Source organism: Carettochelys insculpta, chromosome 7, assembly GCF_033958435.1.
Source record: "Carettochelys insculpta isolate YL-2023 chromosome 7, ASM3395843v1, whole genome shotgun sequence".
Lineage (NCBI taxonomy): Eukaryota > Metazoa > Chordata > Testudines > Carettochelyidae > Carettochelys > Carettochelys insculpta.
This window is the reverse complement of record NC_134143.1, coordinates 72,892,757-72,911,845: the sequence shown is the minus strand read 5'-3', so window position 1 is coordinate 72,911,845 and position 19,089 is coordinate 72,892,757. Positions and strand designations below refer to the sequence as shown.

Genomic DNA, 19,089 nt, shown 5'->3' with positions numbered 1-19,089 from the left:
CCCAGGAGAGCTGTGGGGCAGGGCCAGGGAACATGAGCCAAGAGGGTGGCCTGGGGCAAATGCCACACCGAGTCCGAGCTGCGGAGCACCAGGCACCACTGGCAATGGGACCGTACAAGTCCGGGGGCATGGGACTGGCCAGGCCTGGTGATCCCCGCCTGGGAAGTCTGGGAGCCAGCTGGTGAATCTCAGCAACTCCTGGAGAGACCAGCTGCCAGATGCCCCCTTGGGCCCACGTCCCCCCATCTGTGCCAGGCCCCTGCCCTGCTTCCTGTCCCAGCCCCAGCAGCTCCCCAGCCCCTTGACCTGGCCAGCGGTGCAAATCAGAGCCCTTTCACCCGTGGAAGATGGCGGCCGCCCCACGTGGAACAGGAGAGTCCCTCTGAAGGACGAGGATGCTTATCACCCCACCCTGGGGGGCAGAGCTCCCCCCTTGGTCGAAGGACACGGCCAAGCGCAGGTGGACAGCGGAGTCCGTCTCTCCCCCTCCTGCGGCCAGGGGCACAGGCTGTGCCAGCAGAGCTCACTCTAACCGGTGGAATGAGTTTTACGTGCAGAGGCCTGTGCGGATGTGCACCAGCTGAAGACGCGCAGCCAGCACGGGGCACCCGGCTCATCAGCTGGGCAGCATTTGAACCTCTCAGGCGGCCGCTGGCCCTGTGCTCAGCTTGCTGGGAACGCTGCGCATGGGACAGGGTGCCAGAGGCTCCAGGGAATTCCATCAGCCCTACCCATCCCCAACTGCCCTGGCTCCAGGGCTGGACAGATCTCAGACTCCCCCGCGGCTGGTACTTCCCCCTGGGGTCCAGCACGCAATGCACCTCGGCAGCAGAGTCTGCAGGGCTGGAAGGCTCCTCTCGGTCGGCAGCCGGCTTGGGCTCGCCCTGCAGGCTGCCCCTTCAGGGTCAGCCATCGAACAGGGCGCACCGCAGATTGCGCTGGCTGCCACCCTTCCAGCCGCGCCGTGCCGGGAAGCTCTGGGGTCTCCCTCTCCAGCCCCGTGACTCTCACTGGGTGGCAGCCGTTCCGGGGACGTGGTGTCCCGCCCGGCGGATCTCAGAGTCGGGGTGAACTTCCAAGGACCACCGCTGTGATGAAACCCCACGCCGAAACCCCGGGCTCCAAGCTCGGTGTCAAATCAGGGCAGCGAGCACTACCCAGAGCGACTGTCCGGGAGCGCGGGAGCTTTGGGAACCCAACTTCCGCCTGGGTTTCCTTCGGGAAGGAGAGCGGAGGTAAGAGCCTAACAGCCTGACCCCTGCTGGGCAAACCCAGACCAGAGCAGCGTGAAAAGTCCCGCTTTTAATCAACCCCTGGGCGGGACACAAAATACCGACGCTTCTTTTTCGCGCCCCAGTGTACAAAATTATTGCTGAGTCAATCACTTTCCCTCCCCGAGCAGCGTCCGACATTGCGTGCAAACCACGGCCCCGGGTCTTTGCTCTCCTCTGCACACGGGCGACTGTGGACGGCCGTTCAGGGAGAGGGCCGTGAACCAGCCAGCCTGGCCCCACCGAGGCAGACAGCTACCCAAGCCAAATTCGTTTTGCTTCCGCCTTCTCCACGCCTCCATTCCCTTCCCACTGCTCCACCTGGAGCCCCGGCCCAGACACAAGCAGCATTGTTAGCCAGTCAGGGAAATGCAGCCCTTCTGGGGCAGCGTGGGAGGGGACCCAGAGGCCGTGGGAGCAGAGGTCACTGCCGCACGATGGCAGCAGGGCAGGGGCTGCCCCAACCAGCTGGGATTTTACTGCACGTGCTCTCACAGGGGCCAGTCCTGCCCCGCAGTGGGGAGTGACTCAAACCAGATTCCCATAGCCAGGGCCAGGCCTCAGGAGCTCAGAGGCAGGCGGCAGCGGAGGCCTCCTGACCAGCCCTGCAGGGATTTCGTGTCTGCACTGCCGGTCATCGCCCCCAGGAGCACGGTACCGGCAGCTCCATGTGTCCTGCGGGGAGGGGGAAATGGGTCCTGGGCAGCATCATTTCCACGGCTCTCCACCAGCCCAACTCAGTGGGCACGGTGCTCTCCCTGGGCTCGGGAAGTGGGGGGCAGCTGGAGCTGGGTACCTGCCAACCCATGCGGCTCTGGCTTCACACCTCACCTACAGCCCACTGGTGCCCCCGGCTCCCAACCCACAGCCCCCCTACTAGCCTGGCCCTGGGCCCCTTGACCCCAGCCTGCAGCCCCTGCTAATCCAGTCCCTGGGACCTCAACAGCTCTGCCGGTGCCCCGACTCCTGACCCACAGCCCATTAGCCCGGCCCTGGGACGCTGCCTCCTTGTGCTGCTGCCCCTGCAGACCCCAGCCTCTGGGTGCCGAGTCGGGAGGAAGGTTCACCAGCCGTTTTATGACACAGCCCAGACCTGCAGGCAGGACGACGTGCAGAAACCCGGCAGAGCCAGCCCGGCTCGGGACCCGCCCTGGCTACGAGCCCAACTCTGCGGAGGGGAAGGAGCCACTCGCCGGGGGCTGCACATCTCAGCACAGTGGAATCCCGCTGCTGGGCCCGTGGCGCTTGTGAGCACACCTGGGGCCTGCCTGGTGCCTGGGTCTGGGATCCGAATTTACCCACACGGGAACACCGCAGCGAGGGCAGCAGGACATCCAGCGCCAAGGGTCCACAAAGCCGGGCCCCGACAGCTGGACGCATGGCTCCCCAGGGACAGGACACACAGGACTCCCCTGTGCGCCAGCCGGGGCGGGGGCGTCCCCCAGCAGGCTCGAAGCTGTAGCTTATTGCTTGATCGTAACACAGAGGTAGGTGAGCGATTCCTTCTCCCCGAACGCAGCGAGGAGCACGGAGCCTGCCGCAAACCCAGGCCTGGCCAGCCAGGCAGCGGCACAGGGAACGCCCCTTCGCCGTGAGGGTCTCCGATCGCCTCTGCCCCAGCGCTGGGCGGAAGGGACGCAGGATGCAACCGCTGCCCGGGGAGCACCCCGGCGAAGGGACCGAGCCTGAGCAGCCCAGAGCACGGGCTGGGTCACGACTTCTTGGAGGACCCACTGCCGCCCGTCGGAGCCTTCTTGGGCGGTGGCGTGTTGTCATCTTTCACCTTCTTCAGCCTGGCCTTGCCCTTGGCTGGGGTGGAGAAAGTGAGGGAGACTTTGCTGAACTCCAGGGGGAAGACCCCAACGTCCCCGTCAAAGCGGTTCTTGGACACCTGCAGGTACCGCTTCCCCGGGCCGGTCACCAGCTTCTTGTCCTGGAGGATCAGCACGTTGTCGGCCTCCTGGCTGGCCTGGGGTGAGAAAACAAGGAGACGACCATGTGGGGAGGGAAGTGGGCTTGCATGCGTTCCCACAGCCCTGTGGAAATGCAGCCACCTCTGGGGTGGGACCCACAGCTACCACCTCCCAGTGTCACCGGGCACAGGAAGCGAAGAATTCCCCAGCCCATTAAAACCACCAGGGAAGGCAGGCGGGACGTGACTCGTTAATTGGACGGTGGCCCCTGTTGTGTGGGGAAACACGCTGGGACTGGCAAGGACCAAACAGTGAGTGGCTCACGCTCGTGTCGGAGTCTGATGACCAGGTTCGTGCCCTGCCTCCCAGCTGGCTCTGTGCTGAATGCTCCCAGCCCTTGCCCTGGGCACCACCTCCCCAACCTCACCAGCCAGGAGGGGAGAAAAGCAGCCTGGGCCCTCGAGAGGGAGATGACAGCCCGGCTCCCGCAAGCGCAATGGGCACATCAGGAAGCAGCTGGCAAAGGCCGACGAGGATGGGCGGCACCAGGCTTCCAGGCCTGTCCATGCAAACCCTCATGAGGACAAATCCACTTGGCAGAGCCGTACAAGCCTGTTGCAGCCCCAGCGCCCCGTTCCGCGTCGGGCCTGGCCTCCGCGTCCTCAGCTGCCCTTCAGAGACTGCCTGGGCGGGGTGTGGATCACAGGATGGGTTAGGGGAGTCTCACGTCCAGGGCCGGCAAGCAGAGCAATGGCCCCAGCTCCATGCCACGGGGGGCCCAGGAAGCTGTTACACGCTTCAGCCCCACTGCCTGGGCTCAGGTTTCTCACAAGTGAAAACCAGGCGCAAGTCCCATGGGGATGTGGGTGTGATAGTTATTGTCCAAGTGTGTACTTGAGAATTGTCTGGCAAAATGGGAACCCAGTAGTTTGCCGGTCAGTGCGTGTGTGACTGGGTAAGCACGTCGCTTAAACGTGGGGTATGAAGGACAAATCCTGAAGCACAGAATCCTGGGGCGGGAAGGGACCTCAGGAGGTCATCTAGTCCAGCTCCCTGCTTCAAGCAGGATCAACCCCAACTAAGTCATCCCAGCCAGGACCTTGTCAAGCTGAGACTTAAAAACCTCGAAGGATGGAGAATCCACCACCTCCCTAGGCAACACATCTCAGTGTTTCACCACCCGCCTGGGGAAGTAGTTTTTCCTAACATCCAACCTACTCCTCTCCTTCTTTAGCTTCAGACCATTGCTCCTTGTTCTGCCGTCTGTCACCACTGAGAACAGCCTCTCTCTGTTCTCTTTAGAGCTCCCCTGCAGGGAGTTGAAGGCTGCTATCAAATCACCCCTCAGTCTTCTCTTCTGTAAACTAAACAAGCCCAAATCCCTCCACCTAGCCTCATAGGTCTTGTGCTACAGCCCCTTAATCATTTTTGTTGCCCTTCGCTGAACCTGCTCCAGCAAATCCACATCCTTTCTATACTGGGGGGCCCAAAACTGGACACAATATTCCAGATGTGGCCTCACCAGTGCTGAATAGAAGGGGAACAACCACTTCTCCAGATCTGCTCGAAATGCTCCCCCTAATGCACCCTAATATGCTGTTAGCCTTCTTGGCTACAAGCGCCCACTGTTTACTCATATCCAGCCTTTCATCCACCAGAACCCCTAGGTCCCTTTCCTCTGCACTGCTGCTCAGCCAGTTGGTCCCCAGCCTGTAACAAGGCTTGGGATTCTTCCGTCCTACGTGCAGGACTCTGCACTTCTCCTTGTTGAACCACATCAGATTTCTTTTGGCCCAATCCTCCAATTTACCCAGGTCACTCTGGATCCTAGTTCTACCCTCCAACATATCTGCCTCCTCCCCTAGCTTACTGAAAGGGGGACAGTCATCTGGAAAGGTTGAGAACCCTGCCACAAATGTGTTGCACTGGTACAAAAAATGTGTCTCTGGAAACTGTGGGTCCCGGAGGTCCTTTTATAGATATTTTAACTTGTAGTTTTTTTTTAAAGGGGCACTTTATAAAAGAGGTTGAGAAGTGCTGACCTGGAGAGCCCAGCGCGGGCTCAGGGAGGGACCCCCCCATCCACACACACTATGGGCCCGACTCAGGCCCAGCTCTGGTGCTGTAGCTGTGCCCATGTAGATTCTGAGCGGGGACACTTACCATAGGGCCCGAAGGGGGATTTGCACCAGTGTGGTTAACCCACCCAGCCGGGCGGGGGGAGCCAAGGGGCTGGGAGAACGTTCCTGTCGACAGCAGGGTTAATTTGGCTCCGGTGCTCAGGGAGCAACGACCAATACCAGTTTAGCATCAGCGCAAGAGAGGCTCCACCCTCGAGTCCCCAGCCTGTGTTCCCGTCTCAGGCCCTGGGCTCCGTCACTGCAGCGCCTGCAGGTCCCTCCACCCCCACAGCACGCCCGAGGCGGACTTCCTGCCGCTAACGCCGATTTCACCCCCCGCAGAGAGCTCCCCACTCGCTGGGGCCTGGCAGGGCAGAGTGGTGGCACCAGGACTGCGGAACAAGCCCACTGCGGGTTGCACGCGCGGGGGCCTGAGCCAGAGAAGTGGGGTCCAGATAAGGGACGGGGCCAAACCCAAACCAACGTAACGCAGGTTTACTCCCAGTTTACAAGCCACCGGCTCCTCTGTGGGCTGAGGCCAGCTCTTATCACACACAAGGGCCACGACAGCCAGCCCCAGCAGGACTCCACGCAGGAGTGCACTGCATTCGGGGGCAGAGAGGCCACGTGGGCCACGCCCTTTCCAGAAAGGCACCGCTCAACTGCTCCATTTGCCAGCTGACTGGTGGCCGGCGTCTGACACAGCCCTGAGCCAATCCCAGCTTGGGCTGTTCCCGAGAGCCGCTCACCTTGGCAGACCCAAATATGGAGGCCGTCTGAAGCTCTCGCTCTTCGTCCTCCTTCCGAGGGTGGATGACCAGGGTCAAGTGGCAACTGTTGTCCGTGGCAAACTTCCGGAAGGCGCCCACGATGTAGTCTTGGACGGCAAGCCTGGAACAGCAAGATGGCGACGGAGTGATAAGGAAGAGAGCGCTCACGACAGAGCTGGGAAGCTTTGGGAAGTGCTTACAACGGGCAGAGAACTGGCCTCTTGCAAATAGACGGACAGGGTGAGTAATGGGGAAAATGGTGGGGGTGCTAACTGGGGAGGTGGAAGTGATGGATTTGAATCCCTGCTCTGCCACAGACTGGGTGGCCTCGGTCATGTCCCTTAGTTTGGTGATGCCTCAGTTCCCATCTGTGAAATGGGCTAACAACCCCACCGGGGGCTGTGAGAATACGCTAGTGTTTATGAGGCGCTCAGACACACTGCACACCTGCAACTCCCTGGGAGCAGAGAGGTTAAGAGGATCATTATCCCCACTTCACAGATGACATAATAGAGGCAGAGAGAGAGAGAGAGACCAGTGACCTTGCCAGCATTCACACAGGCAGGCAGAGGCTGAACTAGAACCTAGGAATCCTGGTTGTCAGAGTCCCATTCCGACAAAGAGACCACGACATAAACAGAAACCAATATGGTGCAACTTCTAAAACAATAGGAACCTGCTGCTTTTGAAAATGACCGTCACCAAGCTGACTTCCGGTAGCCAGCCCCTCAAAGCCGCAAATCAAACGGGCTGGGCACACACCCATCGGTGCACGTACAGACCTCTCTCGCTGTCTGCCCTCACCCCTTTTCCGTTTCTGAAGCCGACGGGTGAAAAGGCAGCAGCGTGGTTAGAACACCGTTGCACCCTGGCGTTCCACTCTAACATCCAGCCATCCACAGAGCTTCATACTGGCAACCAGTGAGAATCGCCACTCAGGAGCTAATTTCCTGCAATGCAAAAGCCCCTGGTTTCATCGCCCACCGTGCTCTGCAATCCGGGTGGGATTAACACACAAGCGATGGTGATGATTTAGTTTGGGAACAGGGGTCAGATGAGGCAGTGGTTTAATCAGTCACAGTTGCAGGTAAAAGCCAGAACTGCACATAACCCTTAGCGGAGACACCTCATTTTCCTCAGCTCTCGTTTATGTGCCTAGAATCAAGCAGAGGGGACGTGCGTGAAGCCGGTGAACAAGGATTGCACAGAATAAGGGAGGCAACAGCTGATAAACAGAAGGGGCAAGCTGTCCAATCCAGAGAGCTCATTGATCGCACTGCGTTCTTCTTCCGTTCAGGGCAGACAGCATCAGTCGGGTGGCACCGAAACGGACGCAGGCTCTCAACAAAGACACCGGTGTCTGTAATCCGAGCCGGTCTCCCGTCTGTCTGTTTCACAAGTGTTGCGTTTTTTGTTAAGTGCCCTCTACACACAACTCCTCTTTGTCCTACTTTCAAGATGAAGGAGGCTGTGCCTGGCCCTGAAACGAGCGGGTGCTTAACTGCGGAGAAGGCAGGAGCCACCTGATTTTGTTACATCCCGTTTTGGGCTCAGTGAGGAAAGCAGAGAGGACAGCAAAATCGCAGATGCAGCCCTGCTCTGGCTTCAAAACGAGCTCCTGCCGGGAGCCAGCTGAGGTTGGGAATCGTGGTGGCAATTTTACAGAGAACCCTGGTCTTGAAATTCCAATTTCCTACATCAGTCAGTTGCAGGAGTCATAGGCCATAAGGAAATCACCAAGGAGCCGACCAGAGAAAGCCCTATGAACCACAGATGTTGAGAACGGTACTGTTACCCCGCCCAGCGCCCTCCCCAGGAAGTCTGTCGGCTGCTCACTATCAGTCTGCAACCTTGATATAAATGACCTTCTCGGGATGGCAAAAGCACAGCCCAGATCCTGAGTCGCAGCTTGGCAGGCAGGCTCTGCCCTTGAGCCCATGTCGACTGTTCCAAAGCCCTTAGCTTGATTCATTAGCACAGACACGTGGCAGGCTGAGAACCACGGGGGGGACTACTGACAGCTGATGTCCACGTCCCACCCACAGTTATCCCTGCCGGGCGAAGATGTCTTGAGACAGACGCACAAGCCCTGGGAAAGCTCTCTGCAGCCAACGTATCTGGAGACCCTGCAGGCACATTTGCAAAAGTAGGACATAGCAGAACTCCACAGACCAGAGGCTGCGTTTGAGAGGTGGTACAGTCTGAACCTCTCTCGTCTGGCACCATCCATAATCCGGCAAGATTTTAGTTAGCCAGACAACCACTTACCAGGGGCGTGGCCAAGTTTCCCGAGATCCCACAAAGTTTGTTTCCAGCCGCCAGTCCTGGTGTTCGGTGTTCTGTGCTGTTCTTTAGCTGCAGTTTACCCCTAACGGTCTCCTCACAGCCCAGTGAGCAGGGGCAGCGGTGGTAATGTGCTAGACGACATTCAGAGAATCAGGGAACACTCAGACTGGAAGGGACCTCGAGGGGTCATCATGTCCAGCCCCTGCCCTCATGGCAGGACCAAGTACTGTCTAGACCAGGCGTGTCCAACCTGCGGCCCGCGGGCTGCATGCGGCCCTGGACAGCTAGTAATGCGGCCCCACAAGATTGTAAACTTTTAACATTATTATGTGATTTACGTACATTAACTATATTATATATTTTATATGCGGCCCAAGACAATTCCTCTTCACTCAATGCGGCCCAGGCAAGCCAAAAGCTTGGACACCCCTGGTCTAGACACTTACCTAACCTGTTCTTAAATATCTCCAGCGATGGAGATTCCACAACCTCCCTAGGCAATTTATTCCACTGTTTGACCACCCTGACAGTTAGGAACTTTTTCCTAATGTCCAACCTAAACCTCCCTTGCTGCAGGTTAAGCCCGTTGCCTCTTGTTCTATCCTCAGAGGCCAAAAAGAACAAGTTTTCTCCCTCCTCCTCATGACACCCTTTTAGATACCTGAAAACCGCTGTCATGTCCCCCCTCAATCTTCTCTTTTCCAAACTGAACAAGCCCAATTCTTTCAGCCTTTCTTCATAGGTCACATTCTCCAGACCTTTAATCATTCTTGTCGCTCTTTTCTGGACCCTCTCTAATTTCTCCACATCTTTCTTGATCTGCAGTGCCCAGAACTGGACACAATACTCCAGCTGAGGCCTAACGAGCACAGAGTAGAGCGGGAGAATGACTTCTCGTGTCTTGTTCACAACACACCTGTTAATGCCTCCCAGAATCATGTTTGCTTTTTTCTGCAACAGCATCACACTGTTGACTCATCTTTCGCTTGTGGGCCACTATAATCCCCAGATCCTTTTCTGCTGTTGTCATTCCTAGACAGACTTCCTGTGGTCTGGCAAATTCTCTTGTCTGGCACCGATCAGGTCCCGAGGGTGCTGGATGAGAGACGTTCAACCCGTACAAGGCATGAATGCTCAAGAGGCACAAGGTCCATTTGAAGCAGAGAGGTGAAAGGCAGCTATGTGCCTCTTCTGGGCAGGGTCATTCTAATTTTTTCCATCCATGGGCAGAATAAATTTTGCGCTGTGCACTGTGGCAGGTACAGATGCGCACCACAAACAGAAACGTACGCTGCCCAGTGTGGGAGGCTGGGGGCGCTCTGTTAATCAGCGGGGAAGCACCTGAATCTCTCCTGGGCGACTGCACAAGCGCTCAGCTCAGCTCACAGGGAACGCTGCTGCTGGGTGAAAATAAGGAGGGCTTTGCAACATTTTAAGCTGAGCCGCTAATGACGCAAGCCCTGTCGGATAAAACTGCCGTGCGGGGGGCTTCTGGGGTGAGGCTGAAAGTTGGTGGTGGACACCACTCAGCTGGGTATACGGCTTTACGCTGCGTCTCCCGCGATGCTGACCGGGGGGCGGCAGGCAGGAACGGAGAAGCTCCCGCTGGCTCGCTACCGTGCCATGTGCAGCTCCGGGGGAACGCCGGACCGGCAAAGGGACTGAAGTACTTTCCCATTCCTGCCACTGGTTAGAAACGACACGGCCACCCCGCCGATCTGGCAACTCTGGTCCCGCTACACGCTCTGCCAGGCTGTGCCACTGCCTCCTTTATGGCGCAAAGAAGGTACAGGAGGGCGGGTCTGAGTGTGCCTGGTTCGTCCGAGGCTCGTAGCACGGACGCACGTTTCGTTTTGTTTACGCTTGGTCACGCTCTTTCCTTGCACGCATATTGGGCTCTTTACCAGGCACTGGTTTGGAGACAGGCCTAACTACCCAAATCCAACACTTCTTCCGCCAAAGACAACGGGCTGGGACCAGAACAATGGCATCTGGTGCCGCCAGTACTAGCAGACTGCACGCAGGCCATGTTCTGGGGCTGAGCAAGTGGCTGCAAATGTCAGCGAAGCAGGCGCAGGAACGCATGGCTTTTTTTTTGCTGCACCATGTAACTCCGTGCATGGAACAGTTGTGTTGCCGTTTCCTGGCCCCTTCCTAAGTAGCTGCGGCCTAAGAAGAGATCTAATTTGAAGCTGAGTCCATCTCCCGCTGTTAAGAACCAGAGTCTCTGGACATAGTACATTAACACGCGCGCAGTTGCATGGTCATTCGAGAGACAACTTTCATGTGTTCTCAGAGGAGGGGTTTCCAGATTAGGTGTTGCTTTTCTAATAATCCGCTTGCAGGCTTTGGTTTCCAGATGCTAATAGCTCCAGTTACAAGATCCTCAGAAACACGCTCTTTCCTGGCTCTGCAATATTCCAATATTCCTAGCACCAGCGGCCAAATAAAAACTGAAATTCAGGAGCTCGCTCAGAAGGTGATGTGTATCGTTTGCTCACTTTTATTATGTCCTGCAGCTCAGCGAGAGCCAACTGAAGTTTATTGGACTTAACCGACGTTACCGATCAGCTTTGTGTTTTTGGGGAACCAAAGTACGACCACTTGTCGGCAGTGATGCTTACAGAAAACAAATCCCTTTACCCCAGGTTTCTGCTTGGATCAAAGACAAAGCACTGGAAGGGGCAGAGGTGGACACGTCTAAATCCCACCAACAAGGGTGACTGGATTAAGGACATACCCCCCCAGCCTCATCTGCATTAAAGACAGAGCAGACAAGTCCATTAGCATCCGGAATGGAGACCAGCTTTTCCAAAGCAGGCACCGCACTCAACCATGGAATATGGAAAGCAGAGCAGCACAGCCTGATGGGAAATCTTCTCCTGGTGCTAATGAACCCAGCCCTGCTCACACCCAAAATTAGTCATTATCAGACCAAGTCTAGCACTGGGTCTTATTGATACCCAAAATACTGGAATGGCCTAGTTGCATTGGGACCTCGGTCAAGGAACATCACCCATAGCCAAGCACGGTCAGTCTTTACTGTCTTGCCTCTGTTTGCCCGTAATTAAGTTGAGCGTGCTTCTCGAAGCATTGCCCTGTCCCTACAAACACCCCTGCCCTGGGTGGCCAGGGAGTAGAATCCCCCAGTCAGTGGCTGTCCAGCGACAGAGGAGCGTTCTTCAGCTCTGGCTCCCAGCATTGGGGTGCTGGGGGGAGGCAGAGCTGAAGAACGCCCCTCTGCAGCTCTGAGGAGAGAGGGGAACTTACAACACTGTTAGGAAGTAAAATGGCCCCCACCTGACCAGATTCTCTCTCTCCCTCTTTCATTGCCTGGTGACAATCCCCCTCGCTAGGGACTGGCTCCCCATGCAGCAGCACCCAAACACCTCAGACTCCCCGATGCAGCCAATGCCCGGGGAGACAGGGCAGACCTATCACCCCACGGATGGGAAACTGAGGCACAGAGTGTCACTTTCCCAAGGGTCCCCAGGAAACTGATGGCAGAGTGGGGAATTGAGCTCACAATACCCAAGTCCCAGCCTGTGCCCTCTGCACTAGGGCACCCTTCCTGATCTCACCTAGGGCAGGAGTCAGGCAACCCCCGGCGGGAGTGCCAAGATGTTCACCGGCACCCAAGATGGGGGCTCAGTCCTGCCCTGCCCTCCCCAGGCAGCTGGGAGCTCGCTCAAAGCCAGTGGATTAACCAAAGACTGGCTAATGCTGCCAATCACCAGCTAACTGGTAAAGCTCCGCACCTTAATTTATTTATGAATGAAGCTGTTGTAAGTAGGACTGTCAAGCCGCATCTACACTTGCATGCCTCTTTCGAAAGAGGCGTGCAAATGAGGGAAGTCAAAATGCAAATGAGGTGCAGATTTGCATATCTGGCACCTTATTTGCATATTCTTTCAAAAGAAGAAAAGCCATGTAGACGCAGCTCCTTTGAAGATGGGTTTACATTCGAAACAGCCGTGTCTATACCGTTTTTCTTCTTTCGAAAGAATATACAAATGAGGTGCCAGATATGGAAATCTACACCTCATTTGCATTTTCGATTTCCTTCATTTGCACGCCTCTCTCGAATGAGGACTGCAAGTGTAGATGCTGCCTCAGTGACTTTAAGAAGTATCGTTGGCACTCAAAAGGTCAAATTTCAGCACTCCGCCTTGGAAAGGTTGCTGCCTCCTGAGCTAGAATCACACAATCATAGAAGAGTAGGACTGGAAGGGACCTCAAGAGGCCATCGAGTCCAGCCCCCTGCCCTCATGGCAGGACCAAGCACTTTCTAGAACATCCCTGAAAGCCATCTATCTAACCTCTTCTTAAATATCTCCAGTGATGGAGCTAGAACAAGTCAGTCTATTTTTAGACTTTCTTCGGAGCAAAGACCTTCTCTGGCTGCATTCTTATGTGGCCCAGCTGTGTTCCCTGTAAGCTGAGTGTGGGGGCGGCTGCCCGGGACAGATTTGGTTGCTGCCCAGGGGTTTATCAGAGTTCCCACAGCTGGCAGTGTCTGTGTCTGCCTGTTGGTGGTGCACGCCCACCCAAGCCTCAGCGCCCAAAACAAAATTTATTCTGTACGCGGATGGAAGAAGTTAGAGGGCGCATTGGTGGCCAGTGGAACAGGGTCTTGATTGCAGCTGGCTGCAGCAACCCACAAGCTCTGCCTCTTTAAAAAGAAAAGCGGCTACACGGGAACCAAGGTGCTCATCTCTGGTGTATCAGAAGGACCCTCAGCCCTGGGCTCCAGGCCAAACAGGCATTCTGCCTCCCTATCCCACTGCAGCGTCAGCCTGTAAGTGTCCTTCCAGCACCAAAACGCTACCTGGTGTTTGTGCTCCCCTTCCGCCCCACGGAGGCCGAAGTGACCCCTCGGCACAGCCTACAGCTCAACTTGCGACAACCGCAAAGCTCTTTGAGATCCTGCCCGGGCTGCGCAAGCACAAGATCGTCCCATTAAATACAACAAGAAGTCCTGTGGCACCTTATAGACTTACAGAGATTTTGGAGCATGAGCTTTCATGGGCAAAGACCCACTTCGCCAGATGCCTGAGTGCGGGGGTGGTTTCAGAGGGGTATTTAAAGAGTGGGGTCCCAGTAAAAAGGAGGGCCAGAGCTGACAAGGTCTATTCAGTCAGGAGCTATTCAAAAGCTCCTTCTCTGCCCTGGGTGTTAAGATCTCCATATTGGACTGACAATGGGCCATATCCCCCACTGCCCCTGACCTGATTTTTCCTCTCTTCATACATACTACTGATAATGAGCCTTTTCCACCCTGACTGAATAGACCTTGTCAGCTCTGGCCCTCCCTGTACCTGGGACCCCACTCTTTAAATACTCCTCTGAACACTCCCCCCGCACTCATGCATCTGATGAAGCGGGTCTTTGCCCATGAAAGCTTATGCTCCAGAATATCTGTTAGTCTATAAGGTGCCACAGGACTTCTAGTTGTTCTCAAAGATACAGACTAATACAGCGACCTCTCTGATACTTGTCACCATTAAATACAGTCATTTAACCAGCTCCCCACTGACGAATCATTTTTCATCCACTGCATTTTTGAATACCACAACTCATATAACACCGCACCGTGGCGTCAACTCGTACAAACACACCGGAAGCTCTCTTCACACCTTCCGCCCTGAGCTTCTGGTCACATCAAACACCCAGCCGAGGAAACTCTTTGCATCAAAAACACTAAGCCCCGAACCCAGCGTGAACTCCGGGGCTCACTCTGCCAACAGAGACCACGGGACACGTCTCGTCAAAGATATCGTAACAACTGATACTGAAAAACACGTTACTTGGATTGGCAGCTCTCTGGGGCAGGTGCTGTCTTTGTTCTGGTTTTGCAACACACCTAGCGCTGGTCTATCCCTCGGAACGCCTAGATGCCGCCACAACACGGACGGTAATAAAACCAGATTCCCTATATATATTATACCGGCATTATGGATGTTCATGGTTAACTGGTTAGCCTCACCCCTAACGGATGAAGCTTACTGCTTGCAGTTAAGCAGCCTGGGGCATCCGGTGGGGTGGGGAGCTGCAGCCTGTCTGTATCAGCGGAGGAGGGAGGCCCCTCCTCTTTTAATCGGTGAACTGGTCAAACTTGATGTTTAACCATTAACTAACTAAACAGCATTTTACATCCCTAACAGATTTTACAACCCTAGAGCCGGAGGGGCAATCAGGAACAGTGAGAGCTGCAGCAGCCCACTGGGGTCCCGCCTGTAGCCCCCCGGCTCCCCCCACGTGCCTCCTCTGCCTGACAGGCACAGAGGAGATGCGCGGGGTGAGGTAAGAAGAAAGAGTGAGCTGGGACCTACGGAAGCGAGGCTCGGTGGTTATGCTGGAGTGGAGGCAGAGGTGGGGACGTGCCACGTAGAAGGGAATGGGGTTACCTGTCCACAGACAGCTGCTCCTGCCCCATCATGAACTGGAGGTTGTCAATGACCACGTGGCTGATGTCGTACATGTACACTGCGTGCCGCATGGTGTCGACCACGGTCCTGCGGGGGAAGGAGAAGAGGCTGCCTCAGTCCCACGCATCAGCCCAGGCCAAAGGGGCACCAGAGAAGCTGGGCCCTGAGGCTGGCGAGAGGAAGGAGGGCTTGTGGTTGAAACACCGGGCCGGGGCTCTGGAGATGCACTCTCAGCCCTGGAATGGGGGGTTTCTCCAGCGTCCCACCACAGCCAGCGCTTGGTGCCAGGGTCTTGGACCTGTTTTGAGCCCCGGGCACACACTTGGCATCAGGTGCCCAACAGCTCTGCTGACTCCACCTGGCCCATCTAAGAGCCCCAGAGACGGCCTGGCACAGCAGCACAGACCCTCTAGAGCAGGGAGGGGCAACGAGGAACAGTGAGTGAGCTGCAGCAGCTCGCAGCCCACTGGGATTCCCCCTGCAGCCCCACAGCCCCCCCCCCCATGCACCCCCTCTGCCTCTCACACACCAGAGCCCCACACTTACCTGCTCCTCCCCTTCCCTCCCAGCACTGGTTTGCGCTGTGGCCCGGCTCCGGAGCGCTGTGAACAGCTGATTCGTGGTGTTCCAGCTCTGGGAGGGAGGGCGATGAACAAGGGCAGAGGGCGAACCAGGTGCTTCGTGCCACTCTGAAAGGGCTGGGAGGGAGTGGGGAGGCTTAGGAAGTGCAGGGCTCAAGTGCCAGAGAGGCACGTGCAGGAAGGAGCCAGCCAGCCTCGGCACGTGGGCTGCAGGTGGCCCTGGGGTGGCAGGTTGCCCACCACTGCTCTGGAGCTTTGTCTCAGACGTGCTCCAGCAGGCAGGGCACAAGACTCAGAACCAAGAACTGCCGAGTAGTTCTACTGGCCGCGCTCGGGCAACCCTGGGGGAGCCCCTGAGCCCCCCACCCCTGCGCTCCCAGGGCAGATCAGTGCTGCGGGTGTAGTGACACTGGTGCAAAGGTCGGGGGGGGCGTGCGAGAGGGGGGGCTGCTGGCAGACACGTTACTTGATGTTCTGGTGCCCGTGGAAGGTCATGAAGTAGAGCGGCAGGTCCTCGAACTTGTCTGCCCACTCATCAAACTGGTCCAGCTGCTCCTCCAGCCGCTTCTCTGCAAACTGGGTCAGCATGATCTTGGCCAGGCGCACGTTGTTAATCTCGAAGCTTCCCCACAGTGTGTTCACCCCCTGCATGCAGAGGTCCAGGGTGTACTCGCTGATGAAGGTCGTCTTCCCGCTGCCCGTCGGGCCTGTTTCAACAACAACAGCGTTACAGCTGGGCCACAGCAGAGGGGCTCCCCGGCCGTGCCAAGCAGAGAATGCCGTGGCAGGGGCGGAATACCAGAAAGCTGGTATTACTAGAGAGGGGCTGTGATGGAGTGGGGGGAGTGCATGTGAGACTCAGGCTGGATGTGTCTGTGACAGGCAGAGCAGCTCACAGTGGCTAAGGATACCCTTTGAGGCTGTAACCTAAGCTGGCAGGTAACACCTCTGACCTGAACAAACAGCAGGGAGGAGCCGAGCTGGATTTGAATCGGAGGCGGCAGTTAGAAGCTGGGAAAAGAGAGTTGGAAGAGAGCCAGCCTGGGTAAGGGGGAAGCTACACCTCTGATTGCTGCACTGACTCTTCTGTAAGATGCTGGGCCTCTGTCGGCTAATACACTTCCTGTTCTACCTCCTGAGTAAGAGTCACTCCTGCCTGCGGGCGGGGTGCAGAGCTTGGAAACCCCTGACCCCCATCACAGGGGCCCTGGACTCCTTGGTTGAGAACCTCTTACTGGGAGCGCTGGGAAGCCCAGCTCTGCTCTGGTCAAGGACTCAATGAGACCCAACGGGTCTTTTTTGTCTCTAAAGCCGAAGGGCCAGATCCTGAGCCCTGTTGTGCAGCTGTAGACCCTCACACGAGGGTTGGTCCAGCAGAGAACAGCAATGTGGGACTAGCATGCGACCTCTCCTGACCACGCAGAGAGCAACAGGCGGGCCAGATGCACCATTTACACGTCACTTAAAGTAGCCTGGAAACTGGGCCGAGTTTCCTTAGAGCCACTTCTACGGGATCAGTTATGTCCAGGAGTCCTTGAGAAACTTCCGCAGGTATCTTAGAGCCAGGGGAATTTTATTTCTGAGGCCAGCATTACAGAAAGGGGCCCTTTACTTCTTCAGCGTCTGGTGCACTGGCTCTTGTAACATGGCAGTCAGTGGTTACAATGCAGAATGTTACCAGCCTGGGAGAGCAATTCCAGATGGCAAGAGAGGACTAAGCAGGACCCCACAAGCCTGCAGCAGCCACCTTGACTGAGTGCCAGCTACTGGAGCATGACCAACGACAAGAGGAGTGACAAGGACTCCTTTGCAGGTGTGGCAACACCTCTCCCCCACCTGCCAATACACACAGAGGCCAAAGCTGCCAGGAGTCCCACTCTCCCAACCCCCTCCTCATGCCACTAGCCAATCACCTGTGAAGACAGTGAGCTCCCCTTTCCGGTGACCCTTGAGGAGTTTGTTCAGCTCAGGGAAGCGGGCCCACTTGACCCCCGCCACCTGCTCCACGTTGGACAGCTCCCCAAACACCTCGTCCCGCAGCTGGCGGAAGGAGATGATGGACTTGTGCCCAGCAGGCAGGGCGGAGCGGAGGATCCTGGAGAGGTTCATGCCCTGGGTGAAAGCCTCCAGGGGCTGGGGCTGCTGGTTGCCCGGCCGCACCAGGGAGCAGCGCTTCGGGTTCAGCTTCCGAGCAAAGAGTTTGGCGGCCTCCCAGGAGCGGAGGTCTTCGCCCAGCCACAGCGTGATGCGCTTGAACTGCTCTAGATAGGGAAGGAGGGCTGGGGGAAGGCAGGTAGCCCCCCGGGGTAGAGACAAGCTAGGCAAGCCAGTAGCCTGGTACAGTGCCATGGTGTCCAGCTCCCGGCCTGTCAACACCACCTCTGTGTCTCTGCGGCCGATCAGGGGCAGCCCGAAGAGGTTGTGATAGGCGCTCGGCCTGGGCAGAGTGTTCTCCACGTAAAGTACTGTGTCCCCATGGCACTCAGCACCCAGCAGCTTCAGGCCCTTCAGGCCAGTGCCGCGGGGGCTGAACCAGGGGAAGACCAGGCTGCGGGCAGTCCTTAGGTAGCGCACTCCAAAGCGTTTCAAGGTGGCATCAGACACCTTGGAGATGCCGAACATGGCCTTCGCCATCCGAGTCTCCTCCTCATCCAGCAATTCCCAGAGCGGTAGGGCCCGGTCCCAGATGTGGCGGGCATCCTCCCCCGCCTGGTCCACCCCATCGAGCTGCTCGAGGCCGGCACTGGAGACACCCTTGTGCTTCAGCTCCACACTAGCCTGGAAGTCCTGCCAGGTGCCCTCGACCAGGGTGGCCGTGCACACAAAACTGCCCGTGGTCTTGTCGATGAATAGGCTGTAGGGGGTGCTGCTGGCGGGGGGCTGCAGCTGATCCCGTGGCCGCTCCAGGAAGAGGCTGGGCACGTGCAGGCAGCTGTAGCCCTCGTGGAAGGGGATGCCTCGGGCTCGCAGGTACTGGCGGATCTCAGTGATGGTCACGGGTGGGATAGGACCCTCGGAGGCTGGGAGCGTCTCCTTCTTGTAGTGCCGCCGCGAGGGGCCAGTCAGGGCTGCCGAGCTCAGCGGGGCCTCCCTGCCCCTCGCCCAGGAAGCGAGAGCAGGCAGCAGGCGCAGGGCAGATCTGCAGGGGGGCACCCCCATCGTCTGGCCTCCACCAGCCCCCCGGTGGCCCCCTTCAGAGCCCCCTGCCCCCACCCTCCTCACTACCCCGTGCAACCCCCTTCAGAGCCCCCCGCCCCCACCCTCCTCATTCCCCCCCGCGACCCCCTTCAGAGCCCCCCGCCCCCACCCACCTCACAGCCCCCCACGACCCCCTTCAGAGCCCCCCGCCCCCACCCACCTCACAGCCCCCCACGACCCCCTTCAGAGCCCCCCACCCCCACCCCCACCCACCTCACAGCCCCCCACGACCCCCTTCAGAGCCCCCCACCCCCACCCTCTTCACAGCCCCCCCGCAACCCCCTTCAGAGCCCCCCGCCCCCACCCTCCTCACTCCCCCCCACAACCCCCGTCAGAGCCCCCCGCCCCCACCCTCCTCACTCCCCCCCGCAACCCCCTTCAGAGCCCCCCGCCCCCACCCACCTCACTGCCCCCCGCGGCCCGCTTCAGAGCCCCCCGCCCCCACCCACCTCACTGCCCCCCGCAACCCCCTTCAGAGCCCCCGCCCCCACCCACCTCACTGCCCCCCGCGGCCCGCTTCAG

At 57.7% G+C, this 19,089-nt stretch overlaps 1 protein-coding gene across 1 annotated transcript; it reads right to left on the bottom strand.

The window, feature by feature from the left end:
• Nucleotides 1-1,294: 1,294 nt before the first annotated feature.
• Nucleotides 1,295-18,528, bottom strand: TWNK (twinkle mtDNA helicase). The gene is made up of 5 exons (XM_074999271.1): nt 17,283-18,528; nt 15,836-16,076; nt 14,768-14,875; nt 6,054-6,195; nt 1,295-3,240 (listed from the first exon to the last, which is right to left on the bottom strand). Exons 1-5 carry the CDS (start codon nt 18,526-18,528, stop codon nt 2,983-2,985), a joined length of 1,995 nt encoding a protein of 664 aa, XP_074855372.1. The 3' UTR covers nt 1,295-2,982.
• Nucleotides 18,529-19,089: the final 561 nt, after the last annotated feature.

What these genes read in the sequence shown, in the direction of transcription:
- TWNK (XM_074999271.1), bottom strand. Translation starts at nt 18,528, where the DNA reads ATGGGGGTGCCCCCCTGCAGATCTGCCCTGCGCCTGCTGCCTGCTCTC. An exon ending in GGAGCTCACTGTCTTCACAG is followed by an intron (nt 16,077 to 17,282) that starts GTGATTGGCTAG and finishes TTGTTGAAACAG; the next exon opens with GCCCGACGGGCAGCGGGAAG. An exon ending in GAGCAGCTGTCTGTGGACAG is followed by an intron (nt 6,196 to 14,767) that starts GTAACCCCATTC and finishes TTGCTGTTCCAG; the next exon opens with GCTTGCCGTCCAAGACTACA.